At 42.0% G+C, this 16,659-nt stretch overlaps 1 protein-coding gene across 1 annotated transcript in view; it reads right to left on the bottom strand.

The window, feature by feature from the left end:
- Positions 1 to 16,659, bottom strand: part of mylka (myosin, light chain kinase a) — a 77,556-nt gene that overhangs the window by 55,096 nt on the left and 5,801 nt on the right. The window contains 10 exon segments of the mRNA XM_049594377.1: positions 5,373 to 5,576; positions 5,830 to 5,930; positions 7,226 to 7,302; positions 7,421 to 7,631; positions 9,210 to 9,231; positions 9,326 to 9,491; positions 9,580 to 9,745; positions 10,367 to 10,412; positions 11,319 to 11,526; positions 12,299 to 12,458. Of these exon segments, the coding sequence (XP_049450334.1) occupies positions 5,373 to 5,576; positions 5,830 to 5,930; positions 7,226 to 7,302; positions 7,421 to 7,631; positions 9,210 to 9,231; positions 9,326 to 9,491; positions 9,580 to 9,745; positions 10,367 to 10,412; positions 11,319 to 11,526; positions 12,299 to 12,457 (1,360 nt within the window). The 5' untranslated portion in view covers position 12,458.

Raw genomic sequence — 16,659 nt, 5'->3', positions numbered from 1 at the left:
ATCTGGTCTCTGATCTGAGCTGCTGTTAACTTGCGATTTCTGAGGCTGGTGACTCGGATGAACTTATCCTCAGAAGCAGAGGTGACTCTTGGTCTTCCTTTCCTGGTCGGTCCTCATGTGTGCCAGTTGTAGCGCTTGATGGTTTTGCGACTCCACTTGGGGACACATTTAAAGTTTTTGCAATTTTCCGGACTGACTGACCTTCATTTCTTAAAGTAATGATGGCCACTCGTTTTTTCTTTAGTTAGCTGATTGGTTCTTGCCATAATATGAATTTTAACAGTTGTCCAATAGGGCTGTCGGCTGTGTATTAACCTGACTTCTGCACAACACAACTGATGGTCCCAACCCCATTGATAAAGCAAGAAATTCCACTAATTAACCCTGATAAGGCACACCTGTGAAGTGGAAACCATTTCAGGTGACTACCTCTTGAAGCTCATGGAGAGAATGCCAAGAGTGTGCAAAGCAGTAATCAGAGCAAAGGGTGGCTATTTTGAAGAAACTAGAAGATAAAACATGTTTTCAGTTATTTCACCTTTTTTTGTTAAGTACATAACTCCACATGTGTTCATTCATAGTTTTGATGCCTTCAGTGAAAATCTACAATGTAAATAGTCATGAAAATAAAGAAAACTCATTGAATGAGAAGGTGTGTCCAAACTTTTGGCCTGTACTGTATATAAAAGCATAATTATAAGGCTACGAAAACCAAACAAATTTTATTTTATAGCAATTATACACTTATATAAACATATTAATGGGTAGAATATTCAGATTCAGATTCAGATTTGACAATAAACCATGCCAAATATTACACACTGGCCCTTTAAAGAGAGGCAGAGCCTTCGGCTGCTGTTAAACATGATGCCAACATGTCACCCATCCATCAATTTTCAACCGGTTATCCTGAGCCCTGTCGCAGGGGCAGTAGGCTGAGCAAAGTACTCCAGACGTCCCTCTCCCTAGCAACATTTTCCAGCTCCTCCTGGGGGACCCCAAGGCGTTCCCAGGCCAGATGAGATATGTAATCCCTCCAGTGTGTTCTGGGTCTGCCCCGGGGCCTCCTACCAGTGAAATACCTCTAACAGGAGGCACTAAGGAGGATCCGGATCAGATACCTGAACCACCTCAACTGACCCCTTTCGACATGAAGGAGCAGTGGCTCCACTCCGAGCTCCCTCTGGATGTCCGAACTCCATCCCCCATCTCTAAGGATGAGCCCAGCCACCCACGGAGGAAACTCATTTCGGCCGCTTGTATCCACAATCTCCTTCTTGGTCACTACCCAGAGCTCATGACTATAGGTGAGGGTTGGGATGTAGACAGACCAGTACATCAAAAGCTTCGCCTTCCGGCACAGCTCCCTCTTCACCACAATGGTCTGGCACAGCGCCTGCACCACTGCAGATGTCATGCCAAACCACCGATCTATCTTGGGCCTGATTGACTGTATACATGCATGAGGAATTCAACTCCCAATCACATATCTGGGTGTGTTAGTCCGACTTTGAGAAATTCAGTTTAGTCTGATTTCAGTCGAACTAACACAATAAATCAATTTTCTCCAATGTCATGTAAAGATAGTGACAGTAATTACTGTTATTTATCATAATGTCTCTGTTGTTCTTTACCACTTTATAAACTCAGTCCTTTGATGTTTATACTATAAAATACTGACTGGTTTTATTATTGATGATTTTCTGTAAAGTTTGGTCAAAACTGAACTCCAGTCTGACAAATGAACGTGTCTCTTCTGACAGGAAGTCTCGTTATTTATTCACAGAGTTAAACTTTTCTGACCCTCAGACAGGAAACACTTTTAGATTTGATACTTTATTTTATTTCACATGATTTTACTCAGTTTTTCTTTATTTTAATGTGAAAACTAAAAATAAATATTGGCTCATTTCTCCAGTTCAGACGCCTGCATTCATGTTGTGACTGTTCACAGTGATTTCCTGTAAAACGTCCTGAGATCAGACAGAAGAGAGGAGTCCCCACAACGTGACCAACACACACACACAGTGGATTCCCCAGTCGATGCCCTTCTTGGGTCGGCTTCAGCTGCGTGTGTGTGTATGTGTGTGTCCAGTGCAGCAGCATGTTTTGTCTTTATATGGTTTCAGCTCTCATATTTGTTTAACGTTCGTGCGACACCAGAGAGAGCCGGCCTCTTTCTCTCACTGCACTTTTCAGATCAGCTCGTTCTTCTTCTGCAAAGTTAACTCTTTTAACTTTATTAACACTGTGTCCCCTCAGGGTGGATCTGATCTTTGAACAGTTAAAAACAGAATGAATCAAACAAATGACACATCTATAAATATTACACTTAATGTTCAGACGGAGCAACTTCAGATCTCAAACTGTGTGTCGTTCACAACCTTTACACTCAGTGTGTGTTTGTAACGACCGGCAGCTCACAGACAGGTGACCTGAAGGTATTAAAGTGAACAATTTTTCTGTTGTTAACAATGTATTAATATGTAAATAAGTATTTATTAATATGTGGGTGGACATACATGTATAAATTGATAGAATTACGTATATTTATACTTTGTATAAGTCATATGTTCACTTATTTAAATATAAAAAGATAGCAGGACAAGTTGATGAAGATATTTATGTAAAATCTACATTAATATTTATTTTTTTGTAAGGTAAAGGCAGTTGGTAGTATATATATCATACATTTGGACTGGTTTATACTTGTAAGTCATAATATTTGGTAATTTATATCATATACCACCACAGGTTTTTGTAAGACAGACATTTGGTACTTCCCATCATTTACATATACATGGGTTATTTTTGTGAGGGAAAGTTAAAAGGTTATGATAAAGGTTTATCTATATAAGGAAGCTGATGTTTAATTTCACTCGATGGAGGAGGGGTGGGGTTTAATAAGTTTATACTTCCTCCCACTCCTTTTTGAATGTGTAAATCAAACTAACTATACTCTGACAACTGCTTTTCATTATTTGTGGTTATTACTTTCTTTCCATCTGTCTTCTTGTGTGTATGTACATGTCTTTTCTTTTTTACACAGGGTTCAACGCTGAGGTTTTTTTTCACTTGCCCGGTCGGGCAAGTTGGTCAGAGATCTACTTGCCCGAAGTCAGTTTTTACTTGCCCTATAAAAATTGTTTAATTTAAGCGGCTATCAAATAACAAAGACTGCAGTTATTTTTATGTAATGTAATCTTTATTCACACTGTATTTATTAATTAAAACAACATATGTCATGTATTGTAGCTTAATTCCTACACAAAAATGACAGTGTCAGGGCTTAAAGTGAAAAATTTGTCAATCGTTCTCTGCCTATAATTTTGCGCCCTACTTGAGCCATGCCCACCTCTATTTATTTTTCACCCCTCTCTCCAGTTCTGCTGTATTAACACCGGGTTTAATATATTTTGCTTCCATCTCTCTGCCCTGCTCTACTCTACTTCAACGCTACTTAGCTCTCTCTACTCTACCAGTAGACTACCACATCCACCTGTTGCACAAAACGCACACAGCAGTGTTTCCCTAGGATGGAGTTGTAGCAGCAGAGGTGAAGCACACGCATGAAAAATAATTTTCACATGCGTGAAACTTTTTTGTATGCTTGCAAAGCACAGCCTGCTGGGATGTTTCTATGTATCTACTGGCACCAGAAGGGCTCTTTAGGGCTAGGTGCATACAGTGAATGTGTGCACAGTAATGAGCAGGTGAAATGTCTGTCTAGCTTACATATGAGGTGTCTCAAGGTTTAGGAACATACAATTTTATTGAATATAATAAAGTAAAAAGTCACTTGACATGCTGCTGTTTGGTGCTATGACCTATTTAAGTGCTCGAAGTTGTTATTTACGTGACAACGCCTGAACGCAACACAAGCTCAGCACGAGTGCCATGCTGAGCTGCTGTGCAAGCAGCGTGTTTGTCTGTGCGTAACAGCAGTCTATTGGTTATTTACACACTGTCCATTTCAATAACTTTGTCAGCTGATAAACTGCACCGGGCTCGGGGTCAGGTTTGGTCAGGGAAACGCGGCCCGAGCCGCTCTAGCGTGTTCACCTGTGTGTGCGGCGAACTCCGCTGTGCGCGATACAGAGAGCAGAGGAGAATTGTTAACGCGTGACCATGTAGAGACAGAAATGACACGATGGCATAACACCATAAATAGTATCTTGTTATGTTATTATATGAAGCGTCCGTCGCGCAAAATAATATCAGTGGGGGCTGTGGGCAGGACATTGTTACACAGCTGTGCCTGTGACTTCAGGCAGAGAGACCGCTGCTTCAGAGCACGTTTTAAAATACATTTATTTTATCAATTAGTTATTAACTTTTACTATTTTTAGCAACTTGCCCGATCGGGCAAGTGAGTTGTTAGTTTACATGCCCGACCGTGAGTTTTACTTGCCCCGGGCAATCGGGCAATCCCTATTGTTGAGCCCTGTTACATGTTCGAAACGCAGTTTGCATGTTCACGTCTTGTCAGCTTCTTTGGCTTCTTTTAACCCTTTGAACTTGTCCACTAGTGCCTTTTTTATTGTGATGTAATTTCCTGGAGTATCTTCACATGTGCACAACCTGAGCTACAAGGTTCTGTAAATGCACACTAATAATTGACAAACGCACTGAAATTGTGTCATCAAAAAACAAAATTTGTCACCTTTTATAAAATAAAATCACAAAATGTTTTGATTCAAAAGATTTTTAAGATGTGAAACACCAACACAATATTTCCTGACACTCCATAAGTTATTTGAATTGCATCAATTATTTAGTTTTTGAGATATGCTCACTTTATCAGCAGAGTGGAAAGGTATTTTGATAGATTAATCACTGATGTCTCTGGCACCACATTTCACACCACGTGTAACGTACCACAGTGACATCATCATGAGACTTTGCTTTCTGCTGCAAACACAACAAATGTTGTCGCCATTATGGTTATGAGGTGGTAAACCATCAGGTGTTACCAGGAGAACTGAGCTGTGGCTTGTGACTTTACTTGACTTTAGATTTTGACTGCAAAAAGCATAAAATATGAATGAATCTTCTGACTTTTTATTTCTCGGGTATTTGACCATGTTTCCACAGCTGAACATGTTAACGTCCTGTCTGCAGATCACTAAGTCTGATCAGATGTTAAACTCTGACTTTGTGTCGTCAGTGTCTCACAGTAATGAGACAGTGTGCTGCCTCCTGCTGGACGTTTAACTACAACACGCTGAGTCTCATCACATGATCACCTGAATACACATACATTACATACATTCTCATGTTTTTATGTCAATAATAAATTAATGTCAGTGATATCAGTGAGGAGACAGATCTGAGAGGGAACAGACAGACAGACAGACAGAGACAGGTCTTACTGAGGACACGGAGCGTCCATTCTGCAGAGTGGACAGTGAGTCCTCCAGCAGTGATCAGCTGACACCTGTACGTCCCCTTGTCCTCCTGTCTCACTCTGTCCATGGTGAGACTGAGACGTGTCCCATCCTGTCTCTGCCGCAGACCCGTCCTCACTGGACCCCCGTCCTTCAGCCATGTCACCACAGCAAAGGCCACAGAGGAGACTGAGAGAAGGTGAGAGGTGAGGACAACACAGTTTAGTCTACAGGCGACACCTGGAGGCTGGAAACTGTCACTACACCTCCTCATGTTGATGACATCACCCTTAGGTCACTGCACCTCCTCATGGTGATGACATCACCCTCCGGTCAGACTCACTCATATAACTATCTGCCATATAACTGTCAACTTTACACTTCATCTCTACACATTATTTCAGAATGATCATTTTCAATTAGACTCAGAGGTTTTAATGACCTTGGCAGGTGAATGTGACCTGTGCTCCTTCTGTGGCCTCCTGGTCCAGAGGAACGGCCTCAAACCGCAGGTTGGATCCCGTCACCGACCTCCTCACAGCCCTGACACCCACAGATAACACTCAACAGTTAATTCAAGCTTAGGCTCATACATAATTATATTAATAAATATACACAATTTTACTTTTGAAGTTAAGGAGAATGAAAATTGTATAAACAAAATGGCAGGCTGCCAGGGATGATAGCTGCTCCAATATCACAAAAAATAGGGACTGTCGTACTAACATTGGCTGGAAGGCTACTACTTTTAGCTTCATCGTATACAAACTAAAATCAGACCATCACTGCTAATTAACATCTGTTAGGTAGCAACATAAGATAGTGTTAACGTAACATTAATTAACATTAGCTAGTGTACCATTAGCTAGCAAATGGTACATTAATATTACACATTAGCTAACACTCAGCCAAAGTAATATTAGCTAATATAATATTAGCTAATGTTACATGTTAGCTAACGTGTATCATTAGTCAATGTAATGCTAGGTAACGTAACTTCTTCTAATATAGCGCCAGCTAATGTTACATTAACGTTACACATTAGCTAACATGTAACATCAGCCAAAGTATTATTAGCTAACCTAACATTAGATAATGTTACATGTTAGCTAATGTTACATTAACATTACACATTAGCTAACAAGTAACATTATGCCCTAATTAAGCTAACATGTAACATTATGTTACATGTTAGCTTAATTAGGGCATAATCCCTCCAAAGGACTCTGGGCCTTTCTCTCTTTTTCTCATGTCTCTGCTTTTTCTTTATGTGTGTCTTATTATTTTTTTGTAAACTGCTGCCATTTTGGCCAGGCCTCGCTCATAAAAGAGATCATTTGATCTCAAGCAATCTGCCTGGTAAAATAAAGGTTAAATAAAATTTAAAAAAAAGTGTTACATTAATGTAACATTAGCTATTATAGCATTAGCTGATGACATGTTAGCTAATGTTATGTTAATGTTACACATTAGCTAACAAGTAACATTAGCCAAAGTAATATTAGCTAATGTAACATTAAATAATATTACATGTTAGCTAAAGTGGTACAATAGTTAATGTAACATTAGCTAATATAGCATTAGCTGATGGCATGTTAGCTAATGTTACATTGATGTTACACGTTAGCTAACATCTAATATCAAGTATTATTGGCTAATGTGGTATGGTAGCTAACGTTAGCTAATGTTACACATAAGCGAACATGTAACATCAGCCAAAGTAATATTGGTTACATGTTGGCTAACATGTAACATAAGTTAATGTAATGTTAGCTAACGTACCAGTAGCTGTTACATTAGCTAATGTTAGCTTAGTGTTGTAACAGGTTCAACTGTACCTGCTGCTGACTGAGCTGCTCTCTGCCTGCTGGACTGAACTGGTCTGACCTGGATCAGGACTAAAGACTGACTGGACCTGCAGACACAGACAGACAGATGAACATGATGAAACAGAATTCAGAGCATCTCTATCTTCACTTAGGTCATTGCTATTATTAAAATAATAATAATAGTTGTAATATTGTGACTGTGACCTGGGCAGCTGCAGTTCTCCTCTCAGCCACAAGAGGGAGCTGTACAGGAGGTTTGCTCCTCCAGGAGGAGGCTGTTTGAGACAGGGGGCTCTGCTGCTCCCTCTCCCTGGGCCTGGGCTGCTCTGCCTGGGTGCTGGGAGCACTGGGACCACTGGGAGCAGCTGTCAGGTTACTGCTGCTGGTGTGTGTGGACTCAGCTGAGGTGACGCTGCTGCAGGAGGAGACTTCAGTGTCAGCAAACTCCTGCTCTCACTTTAATGTAGATAATAAACGTTGTATTTACATGTTGCAGGAGAGTTTCTGGACCGTTGCTGTGTGATTATTTCCAGCAAGTTTAAGTGTGTTTTTGAATCCACATTTCTGTTGGATGAAGCAATGACTGGATCTGTGTCACTTTGTTTGACAGCTCCAGGTTTGTTGAAGTATTTCTTAATAAGTAAAAGATAAACACTCACAGTGAGCTGGTGATTTATGACCTCAATATACCATCATGTGTTCACCACTTGTTTCCACTGAAAACACAGCTTATACAGATTTAAAGACTCCTTCAATAAAATATTATAAAACATAACACGTGGTTCAGTCTGAATGTCTGGAGAGAGTTTTGTGCTTTACGTAAGATGACTTCAGGGCTCTTTCACACCGTCCTGGTTTGGTCCAGACGTTCAGACTTCTCAGTCTGATCTGAACCAACAGAACAGGTGTGAAACCTCACTGAACCAAACAGCCGAACCTTATACCAAGTAAAGAGGTGGTGTCGGTCCAGCTCAAACTGAATCACGGTTCTCTTCGGTTCTAGTGTAAAAACATTTTGTCGGATAGTTTGAACTTTACGACCAGTGACAGGAAGTTCTGGCAATTTGTTGTCGTATCGTCAGAATTCAGTGGATGCAGATTCTGTGTGGGGCTGGCGATCACAGGATGTGGTTAATGATGACAGGACAGAGGTGATTACAAAGAGATGTACGCAATGACGACTGTACGTAAGGAAGTGAATTAAGTACTTATGCTGGGATGTAGGTAATGACAATGGGATGTTAATAATGACGACTATACGTAGGTAATTATGACGGGATGTAGGTGATGATGCCAGGATGTAGGTAATGACATCAGGATTAAGGCGATGATGACGGGATGCAGCTAATGACAACAGGATGTAGGTAATTATACTAGGATGCAGGTGATGATGATGATGGGATGTAAGCAATTACATCTGGATGTAGGTAAAGGCTATGGGATGTAGGTAATGATAACAGGATGTGGGTAATGATAACAGGATGTGGGTAATGACGACAGGATGTAGGAGATGAAGATGGAATGTAGATTATAACAACGGGATGTAGGTAATTACGATGGGATGTAGGTGATGATGGGATGTAGGCTAAGACAATAGGATGTAGGTAATTACAACAGGTTGTAGGTAATTATGCCAGGATGCAGGTGATGATGATGGCATGTAGGCAATTACATCTGGATGGAGGTAAAGACAGGATGAAGGAGAGGAAGATGGGATGTAGGGTTTGACAATGGGTGCAGGCAATAATGACAGGATGTAGGTAAAGACGATGGGATGTAGGTAGTGAAGACAGAATGTAGGTAAAAACAGTGAGATATAGGTAAGATGACGGAATGTAGGTAATGACTATGGGATGTAGGAGATGATTACGGGATGTAGGTGATGACAACAGGATTTAGGTAATGACGAAGGGACGTAGATGATGAGAACGAGACTCAGGTGATGAGGACATCTTAAAAGAAAGCTGTGATGTAGGTGAGTGTGCGGACTCACCTGGACGAGTCTTGAGGAACACCTGAGAGGAGAAACAGAAACAATCGTGTTGTTTTCAGCTTTCAGAGGACGTGATGTCAGAAACAAACATCTTGGACTCTGAGTGGTCAGCTCACCCTGGACGTGGAGCGTAGTGGAGGCGGTTGCTGTCCCGGCGCTGTTGATCACCAAACACGTGTAACTTCCTGCATCCTCCACACACACTTCCTTTATCTCCAGGAAGTGCAGCCCAGAGCGCTCGTACATACTGATCCGCGCAGAAGACTGAAGCTCCATCTCCCCCTGAACAAGTGGAGACAGTGGCCAGTAACAAGATGGCAGCTAAACTGTTAGCACTTTTTACCTAAGGCCTGAGTTAAGCTCCACCCACCTTGTGCCATGTGACCTGGGGCTGTGGGCGTCCCGTTGTTTTGGCGCTGAACTTCCCGGTCTGTCCCGGCTTGGCGAACACTCGGCTCGGTTTAGTGACAAACTTGGGCGGACTCTCTCCCCAGATACTGGGCCTGTTCCCCACCGACGGGACGGCAGAGCGACACCTAGGGAATCATGGGAAATGGAGTTCTGTCAGCATCAAGTACTTCTTTACGTGCCACTGTGGAGGGTTTCTTCTTCAGTGATGACTGTCTGTTGATTCATTAGTAGGCGGGGCTTCCTGTTGTGATCATCCAATGAGACATCAGCCAGATATGTTTCATAAACATGTCTGATAATTATTAGAGCTCATGAATGTAACACTCTGTGTCACACTTTCACTTCAGCTCCTGAACTGATTGATTGAAACCTTTATTTCAGAAGGGGAAACTTACAATGAAGACTCACTGTTTACAGGAGTACAGTGAACGCACCACCAGGCACGAGTCACAGAAGACTGCACCACTTTAACTCCATTAAAACCAGTGTGTGTTTCATAATGATGCATCGAGTCTCTGCCAGTTGATTCTGATTTATTGTATAAACACAAACATGTAAAAATGACAACATGAATAGTTTTATGGCTGTCAGTAAAAACTGTAACGTAAAAAAAGCATGTTAGATTTACTGATCGGTCCTTTAAACGGCTGATTTCTCTTCCATACTCTGAACCAGGACGTCCTCCAACATGCTGAGGAAGAGTTATGACACTAACACTGATCCAGAGACACAGAAGAAGAGCTCACCCTGTTTTCATGGCGGATGGGAGGCCGTATTTCTTCCCAGAATTCTCTGCAGGTGGAAAAACATGAACACATGAGAGAAACAGTTTGGTTTCTTGAAGGAGTTTTATTTTAGTCCATCTTCATTAAAACAAGATCAGAGCTGCAACCGTTTCAACAGGAGGTGACTTTATCTGCACCTGTCACAGATCAAAGTGACACCAAACAGGAAAGATGAGATGAAGGAGAAACACAAAACTATAAAACAACACGTTTAAATAAGATTAAAATGAGCTAAAATTAAACAGGAGACTAAAAAAGTTAATGGTGTCGTCTGAGTTTTATGATTTTAACACAAAAATTAATTTAAAAATCTTAAAAACTAACATCTAAATTATTTGACGTCTTGTCTCTTTTTGTAGATGAGTCATTGGTTGGTGCCTAAAACATTCAGGACGATGATGATGATGATGTTTGAACACAGGAAGTTAACCCTAAATTAACCCCCACCGGTCACATGGTGTGATCCAGGTCAGTAAACGTGTCTCTACTGAAGCTGAGTTCAGTTTTACTGAGTGTGAGTCTGGTTGTGTTTAAAAAACAGGAAGCTGCCGGCGAGCTGTTTACGACGCAGTTAAACCTCTCTCTCTCTCACACACACACACACACACACACACACACACACACAGTAGGTTTTATATGGGTGAGGTCATGTTTGGAAACTTTGATGAACTCCTGTTTGAATCAAAGTGAACTGAGAACAGCTGACTGAAGTCTTCATGAATATCTGAGAGTTAAATATCGTTTTGAATCTTAAAGATGGACGTCAGAGACATTTTACTGTAAAATTAAACGTCAGCGCCCTCTGCTGGTCGCACTCTGTATTGACATGTTAGCAGCCGCTTATAAAACACTGACAGGGTGTGAATGTGTGGTGCAGCAGTATCAGTAGAAGTTGTGTTGCAGGTGTTCGAACCTTCCAGGAGGATCTCCACAGTCACCTGACGGCTCCCTGCCTGATTGGTTGCCTGGCAGGTGTAACGGCCCACATCTTCCTCTCTGATTCCGCCCACGACAAGACTGAAGGTGCCCCGCCCACTTTGCTGCACGACGCAGCGCTCTCCACCAATCACAGGGCTCCCCTCTCTGTGCCATGTGACCTGAGGCTCAGGATGACCTCGCACCTGAAACACACACACGCACAGAACTGACGACAACACAAACAACCTGACTGACAAATCAAACGTCCCCAACAGGCTGCAGAGATCATTACACACACACACACACACACACTGTTAATAAACTAAAGATTTATCTCCTCTGAAAGTCAGCTGACGTCCTGTATAACCCACACACAGCAGGTGTGTGTGTGTGTGTGTGTGTGTGTGTGTGTGTGTGTGTGTGGTTGACTGCTTCACATCAGGATGAAGTCGATCACAAGACTGAAGACGTTAATCCCTCTGATCTCACATCTGCCTCACTTCTTTCCTTTCTTGTTTCCTTATTTCCTCTCATTTCCTCTTGTTCTCTAATTTGTTTCCTTTGTCATTTCCTTTATTGTTTCCTTCCTTGTTTCCTCTCAATTCTTCTGTTTTTTTTGTTGTATCTCCCTTCCTCTTGTTCCCTTCCCCCCCTTCTTTCCTTCCGTTTCCTCCTCTTCTCTCATTCTCTCCCTTGTTTCCTCTGTTGTATTCCCCCTCTCCTCTTGTTCCCTCCTCTTCCCCCTCATTTCCTCTCTTGTTCCCTCTCCTGTTTCCTCCCCTCTCTCCCTCACAGTTTGAAAACCTCAGTCTTTCTCTATAAAGACATTTGATGTAGTTTTTTTCTATAATTGATGATGACATCATCCTTTATTCTTTCAAGTGACTGGATGAATCTGTTGTGATGTCACTGACCCTGTCTTCCCACTCGTTTGTTAAACTTCCTGTTTCCTGAGACAATCAAACATCGTCCCACCTTCCCCTCCAGTCGGGCGTCTCCTCCCAGGACCACCCGGGCGTTGCGAGGAGGAAGGACGAAGGCCGGAGGCTCAATGCTGCAGGAACTGCATCCTGGTGGCGGGCCTGTTACCTTGGAGACGGCGGAGGAAACTGAACCCAAGCGGACGTCACTCATCCTGAAGTCAGAGACAGAAAATACAAAATCATCTGAGGGATAAGACATCACACTGTGTGGTGTGTGTGTGTGTGTGTGTGTGTGTGTGTGTGTGTGTGTGTGTGTGTGTGTGTTGGGGGATGAACAGATCAAACACATGAAGATAAAAACATCATGTGTGTGTGATCAGCAGTGAACATGTGACTCGCTCCACATGTTTGACCTTATAAGGAGAAACTTCCTGTCAGACCGACTTCACTTCTTCTTCATGACAAATAGATTTACTGACGTCTGTTCTCAGTTTCTGTTGTTGATCAGCTTCGTTCTTCATCCTCCAGATTTTTGTCTCAGTTTGAGAGTTTGTCTGCGATGACTCTTTCCCCTCTCATCAGACTTTCATCCATCTGAGCTCCTCTTCTTCTTCACTTCTTCGTCAGCTTGAACCAGGTGCTTTAAAAGTCTGACACTATGGTGACAGTGACAGGTGTGTGCAGGTGTTCTAAGAACAACAGGAAGTTTGTCAGCAGGTGGAACTCATTAAGATACTTTAAATCCTTCCTCCTCTTCATCACTCAGTGAATTGCGAACACACAGACATGAAACACATGTTGAAATCATTCACTGTGACTTCTCATCATCTCTGATTATCCAGAATAAACGTCCATGAATCAAAGAATCATCTTGTTTTCTTCAGTATCACAGTAATCAGTGATACATCCGGGGAAACTAATATGGACTATAACTAGAATCACCGCCTCACGGTTGTTTGTCTCCGCACACCAGTCAAGTTCCAGCCATGTCTGTGAAAACATAACGCTTCACACACAGAACATCAATACAATCAGCACAGTTTCAAGCGGTGCTGGATGAAGTACCTGAACACCACACTTGTGTAAAAATACAGATTTCTTACCAGAAAATGACTCTGGTAGAAATTACAGTCACCTATTAGAATATTACATGAGCAACAGTCTTAAAGTATCTCATATTTACTGTTATTACGTATCAAAAGCATTTTATTATATTAACATACGAGGAGAGTCTGAGGCACAGAGAGCAAACCTCCCTGCCCTTCCATGCGCCTACATGGAAAGCCTAATGGCTGACACCGGCATAAAAAAAGTTCTAGCTAATTTACAGCTTACAGCTAATTCACTGACACCATGGAAACATCATACATCTTGATAGCGTTCCTAAAGCATCATGGAACCTGTAGTTCCAAAACTTGTATGACAATCCTACAAGTGGAAGTGATGTTGAGTGTTAATAATGATAATAACAAATAGGGCTGTCAAAGGATTCATTTTTTTAATCACGATTAATTGCACTTTCACAGCAGCTTTGAAGGTCATATTAACGAGGTTACGTAATTCTTAACAGTGTTTTGATTAGGACTCAAATGAATGCAAAGAAATTTACTTTATCATCTTGATTTTTAGATTTATTTCTTTAAGATCAGTGACAGTGTTGTCGAAGAGACGAAATAGCAGCACGTAATTAACCCTCTGAGACCCACATACTGTAGACCCATTTTTGGTCTAGATCTTTGGGGGAGACAGCAGGTCAACAGTAAATGCCACATAGAAGTGGTATTTATCACCCACTCTGCCCCTGAACAACAGCCTGTCAAATTTGGATCTGCTGTATGAACTAGAAACAAAAATCAAGACTGGCATCTGTTCACTTGTGCGATAAATTGAAAAGTTTTCAGTTGACCCACCCACAGCTCCTGGCCACTGAGCATGCACAGTGCCATAGATGTAGATTTCAGGAGGGACACAAGGGACACGCCCCCCTCAATATTAAGAACATCTGTCCCTCCAGTGAAAACATGAAGGTAACTCAGGACTTTTGTTTTCACCAAACTAAAGACATTGAAACCATAAAATGATGCAGAAAATTCACAAACTGGTTCACAAACATTCACCAGACTTCAGGAAACTAAGTGTTTGATGCTCTAAATTTTCTGAGGACCCACAGGCCTCCTGATTCATGTGTTGTCTGTTGCTCAGTGCGTCAGGTATTTCAGCCTCTCAGACTGTGTGAGTTGACGCTGCATTGGTTGGATGTTGGTTGGAGGACCTGATGGTGTTATCAGACTGTTTTCAGACCAAACAGAACCAGCATGTTGGTTTCCTGCTGTCACAGTTAAAATATGCTGCTAACACACAGCTGCCTTACATGGCTCTACAGCCAAACACACTAAATGACATTTTTATCTGGAGGTCGACCTATGCTTCCTATTAAGTCCTCGTCAGAGCCGCAGGTCCGCAGCAGGACGTGTTTCTGTCAGTAATCTGTGATCGTTTGATTATTTCCAGACACATTTCTGTCTTTATTTAACAACTGACGTGTCACAGCTTTCTGAACGTTTAATACATGAAGTGTTTCAGAGACGCCTCCAAAAACCTGCTGTGGTCCTCTCATAATGGTAATGCTGTTACCAGTTTGTACTGGGAGGTTTGACCAGTCATTTTTAAAACTTTATTAGGTTGATTAGCAGCAGTATATGACAGCAACATATCATGTTCACTATCTCATGTTAGCATGCTAACATTTACCTATTAGCACGTCCACAGAGCGTTTTTCTTAAGCAGAAAGGCACTGGGAAGCGTTTCATCCCAGACGTGCTCTGCGTGGGTTTGTTTCTATGACAACAATATCTTACAAAAGCTTACAAAGGGGAACAGTGATAAAAGCACAACTCTACTCAGCAACATACAGCAATCGCTGATCGATCTGCTCCCAAACATGAGCCCTTCTGTCTTTATAGTGACAGCCGCCGGCAATTCCATTAAGAGAATGAGAAAGTCTGTATTGGGTGGGTGGGAAGGGAGGTGGATGGCTTTTCTGCCTTTCCTAAGCCTATGCAGAAAGCCTCTTCTGGACACTTGGAAGACCTTAAGGTAGAGAGAGCAAACCTCTCTGCCCTTCCATGTGCCTAAATGGAAAGCCTAAGGGGCCGTACACATGTCATGTCTTTAACCGCCTGGAAAACACAAGGTCGGGTGCTGGGCACTACTTTTGTGCCTTTTTGTGCCAGCTTTCAAGAGCGCAGCAGCAGGTTGGTAGGTGGGTAGCCCTGCACTAACACGATCAACTTTTCCATACGTATCAGACTGAATATTGACAGAAGAAGGGAAAGATATCTGTCGGCTGTGATTGGTTGTTCCTCATCACATGACATGCAGTGTATCTCAGGACACAGCTGTCATGCCCTGAAAAATAGGGGCTTGGGAATGCGTGCATGCCGCAACAGTGTTGCTCTGGCATTTGTGCGCGCCTGCCGCATGTCCTCATTGAAAATAATAAATTTGAGTGTGCAAAAAATGCGTCATGTGTACAGTAGGCAGGGAGAGCTGCAGCAAAGACCCCGCAGGAACAGAACAGAGCAGCATCACTGACAAACAGAAATGACATTGATGAGTCAGACACAGCATGAAAAGCATGAAAAGGAGGAGCTGGGGTGGAGGCAGGTTGCAAAGCAGCTTGCAGAGGAAGCAGCAACAGTTGGCAGGCCAGAGCAGTTTAAATATCTCAGAGATAAATACTGTACTTTTTACTGTACTGTCTGATAACTTAAGCTACTTCACAGATTCAGATTATTAATATACATTATTATTTTACTTTTGATATTTGAAGTACACTTTGATGATTTTACTGCAGTAAAGATTAGATAACATATTCTGTAACAGAGTATTTCTATACATTTACTGCAGTACAGATCAGATCTCATACATTGCCCTTGAGCTGCGTGTGAACGAGGAAACAGGAAACAGAATTCTCCTATAACCTGTGTTCTGTATTGATGAATAAAAAGTAAACAGAGCAGCTGATAGAAGATCAGTTTGTACACAGATAACAGGCGACCTTGTAACAACAACAGATCCCAAAGCAGTGACACAGTCAGATGTGAATGTTTGCAGTCAGCAGTTCAGTTGTTCCACTGAAACACATTTGGACTCAGCAGGAGAGACTCAGAGAGAGGTCAGTGAATCTCTGTCTCCCATCTGTGCTTCTCATTAACACACTTCATTATCAGAAGGGAAAACTTCTGTTTCCTGCTGCTGAATGTGATTCAGTGTTACCCAGTCAGTGCTAAATGTGACCCAGTGTTACCCAGTCAATGCTGAAAGTGACCCAACATCATCCAATTAACGCTGAATGTGACCCAACTTTATCCAGTCAATGCTGAACGTGACCCAGTGTTATCCAGTCAATGT

Source organism: Epinephelus fuscoguttatus, linkage group LG13 (genome assembly GCF_011397635.1).
Source record: "Epinephelus fuscoguttatus linkage group LG13, E.fuscoguttatus.final_Chr_v1".
In the NCBI taxonomy this organism is placed as follows: Eukaryota; Metazoa; Chordata; class Actinopteri; order Perciformes; family Serranidae; genus Epinephelus; species Epinephelus fuscoguttatus.
Note: the sequence above shows the minus strand (reverse complement) of the source record. Positions and strands in the feature narration are given on the sequence as shown.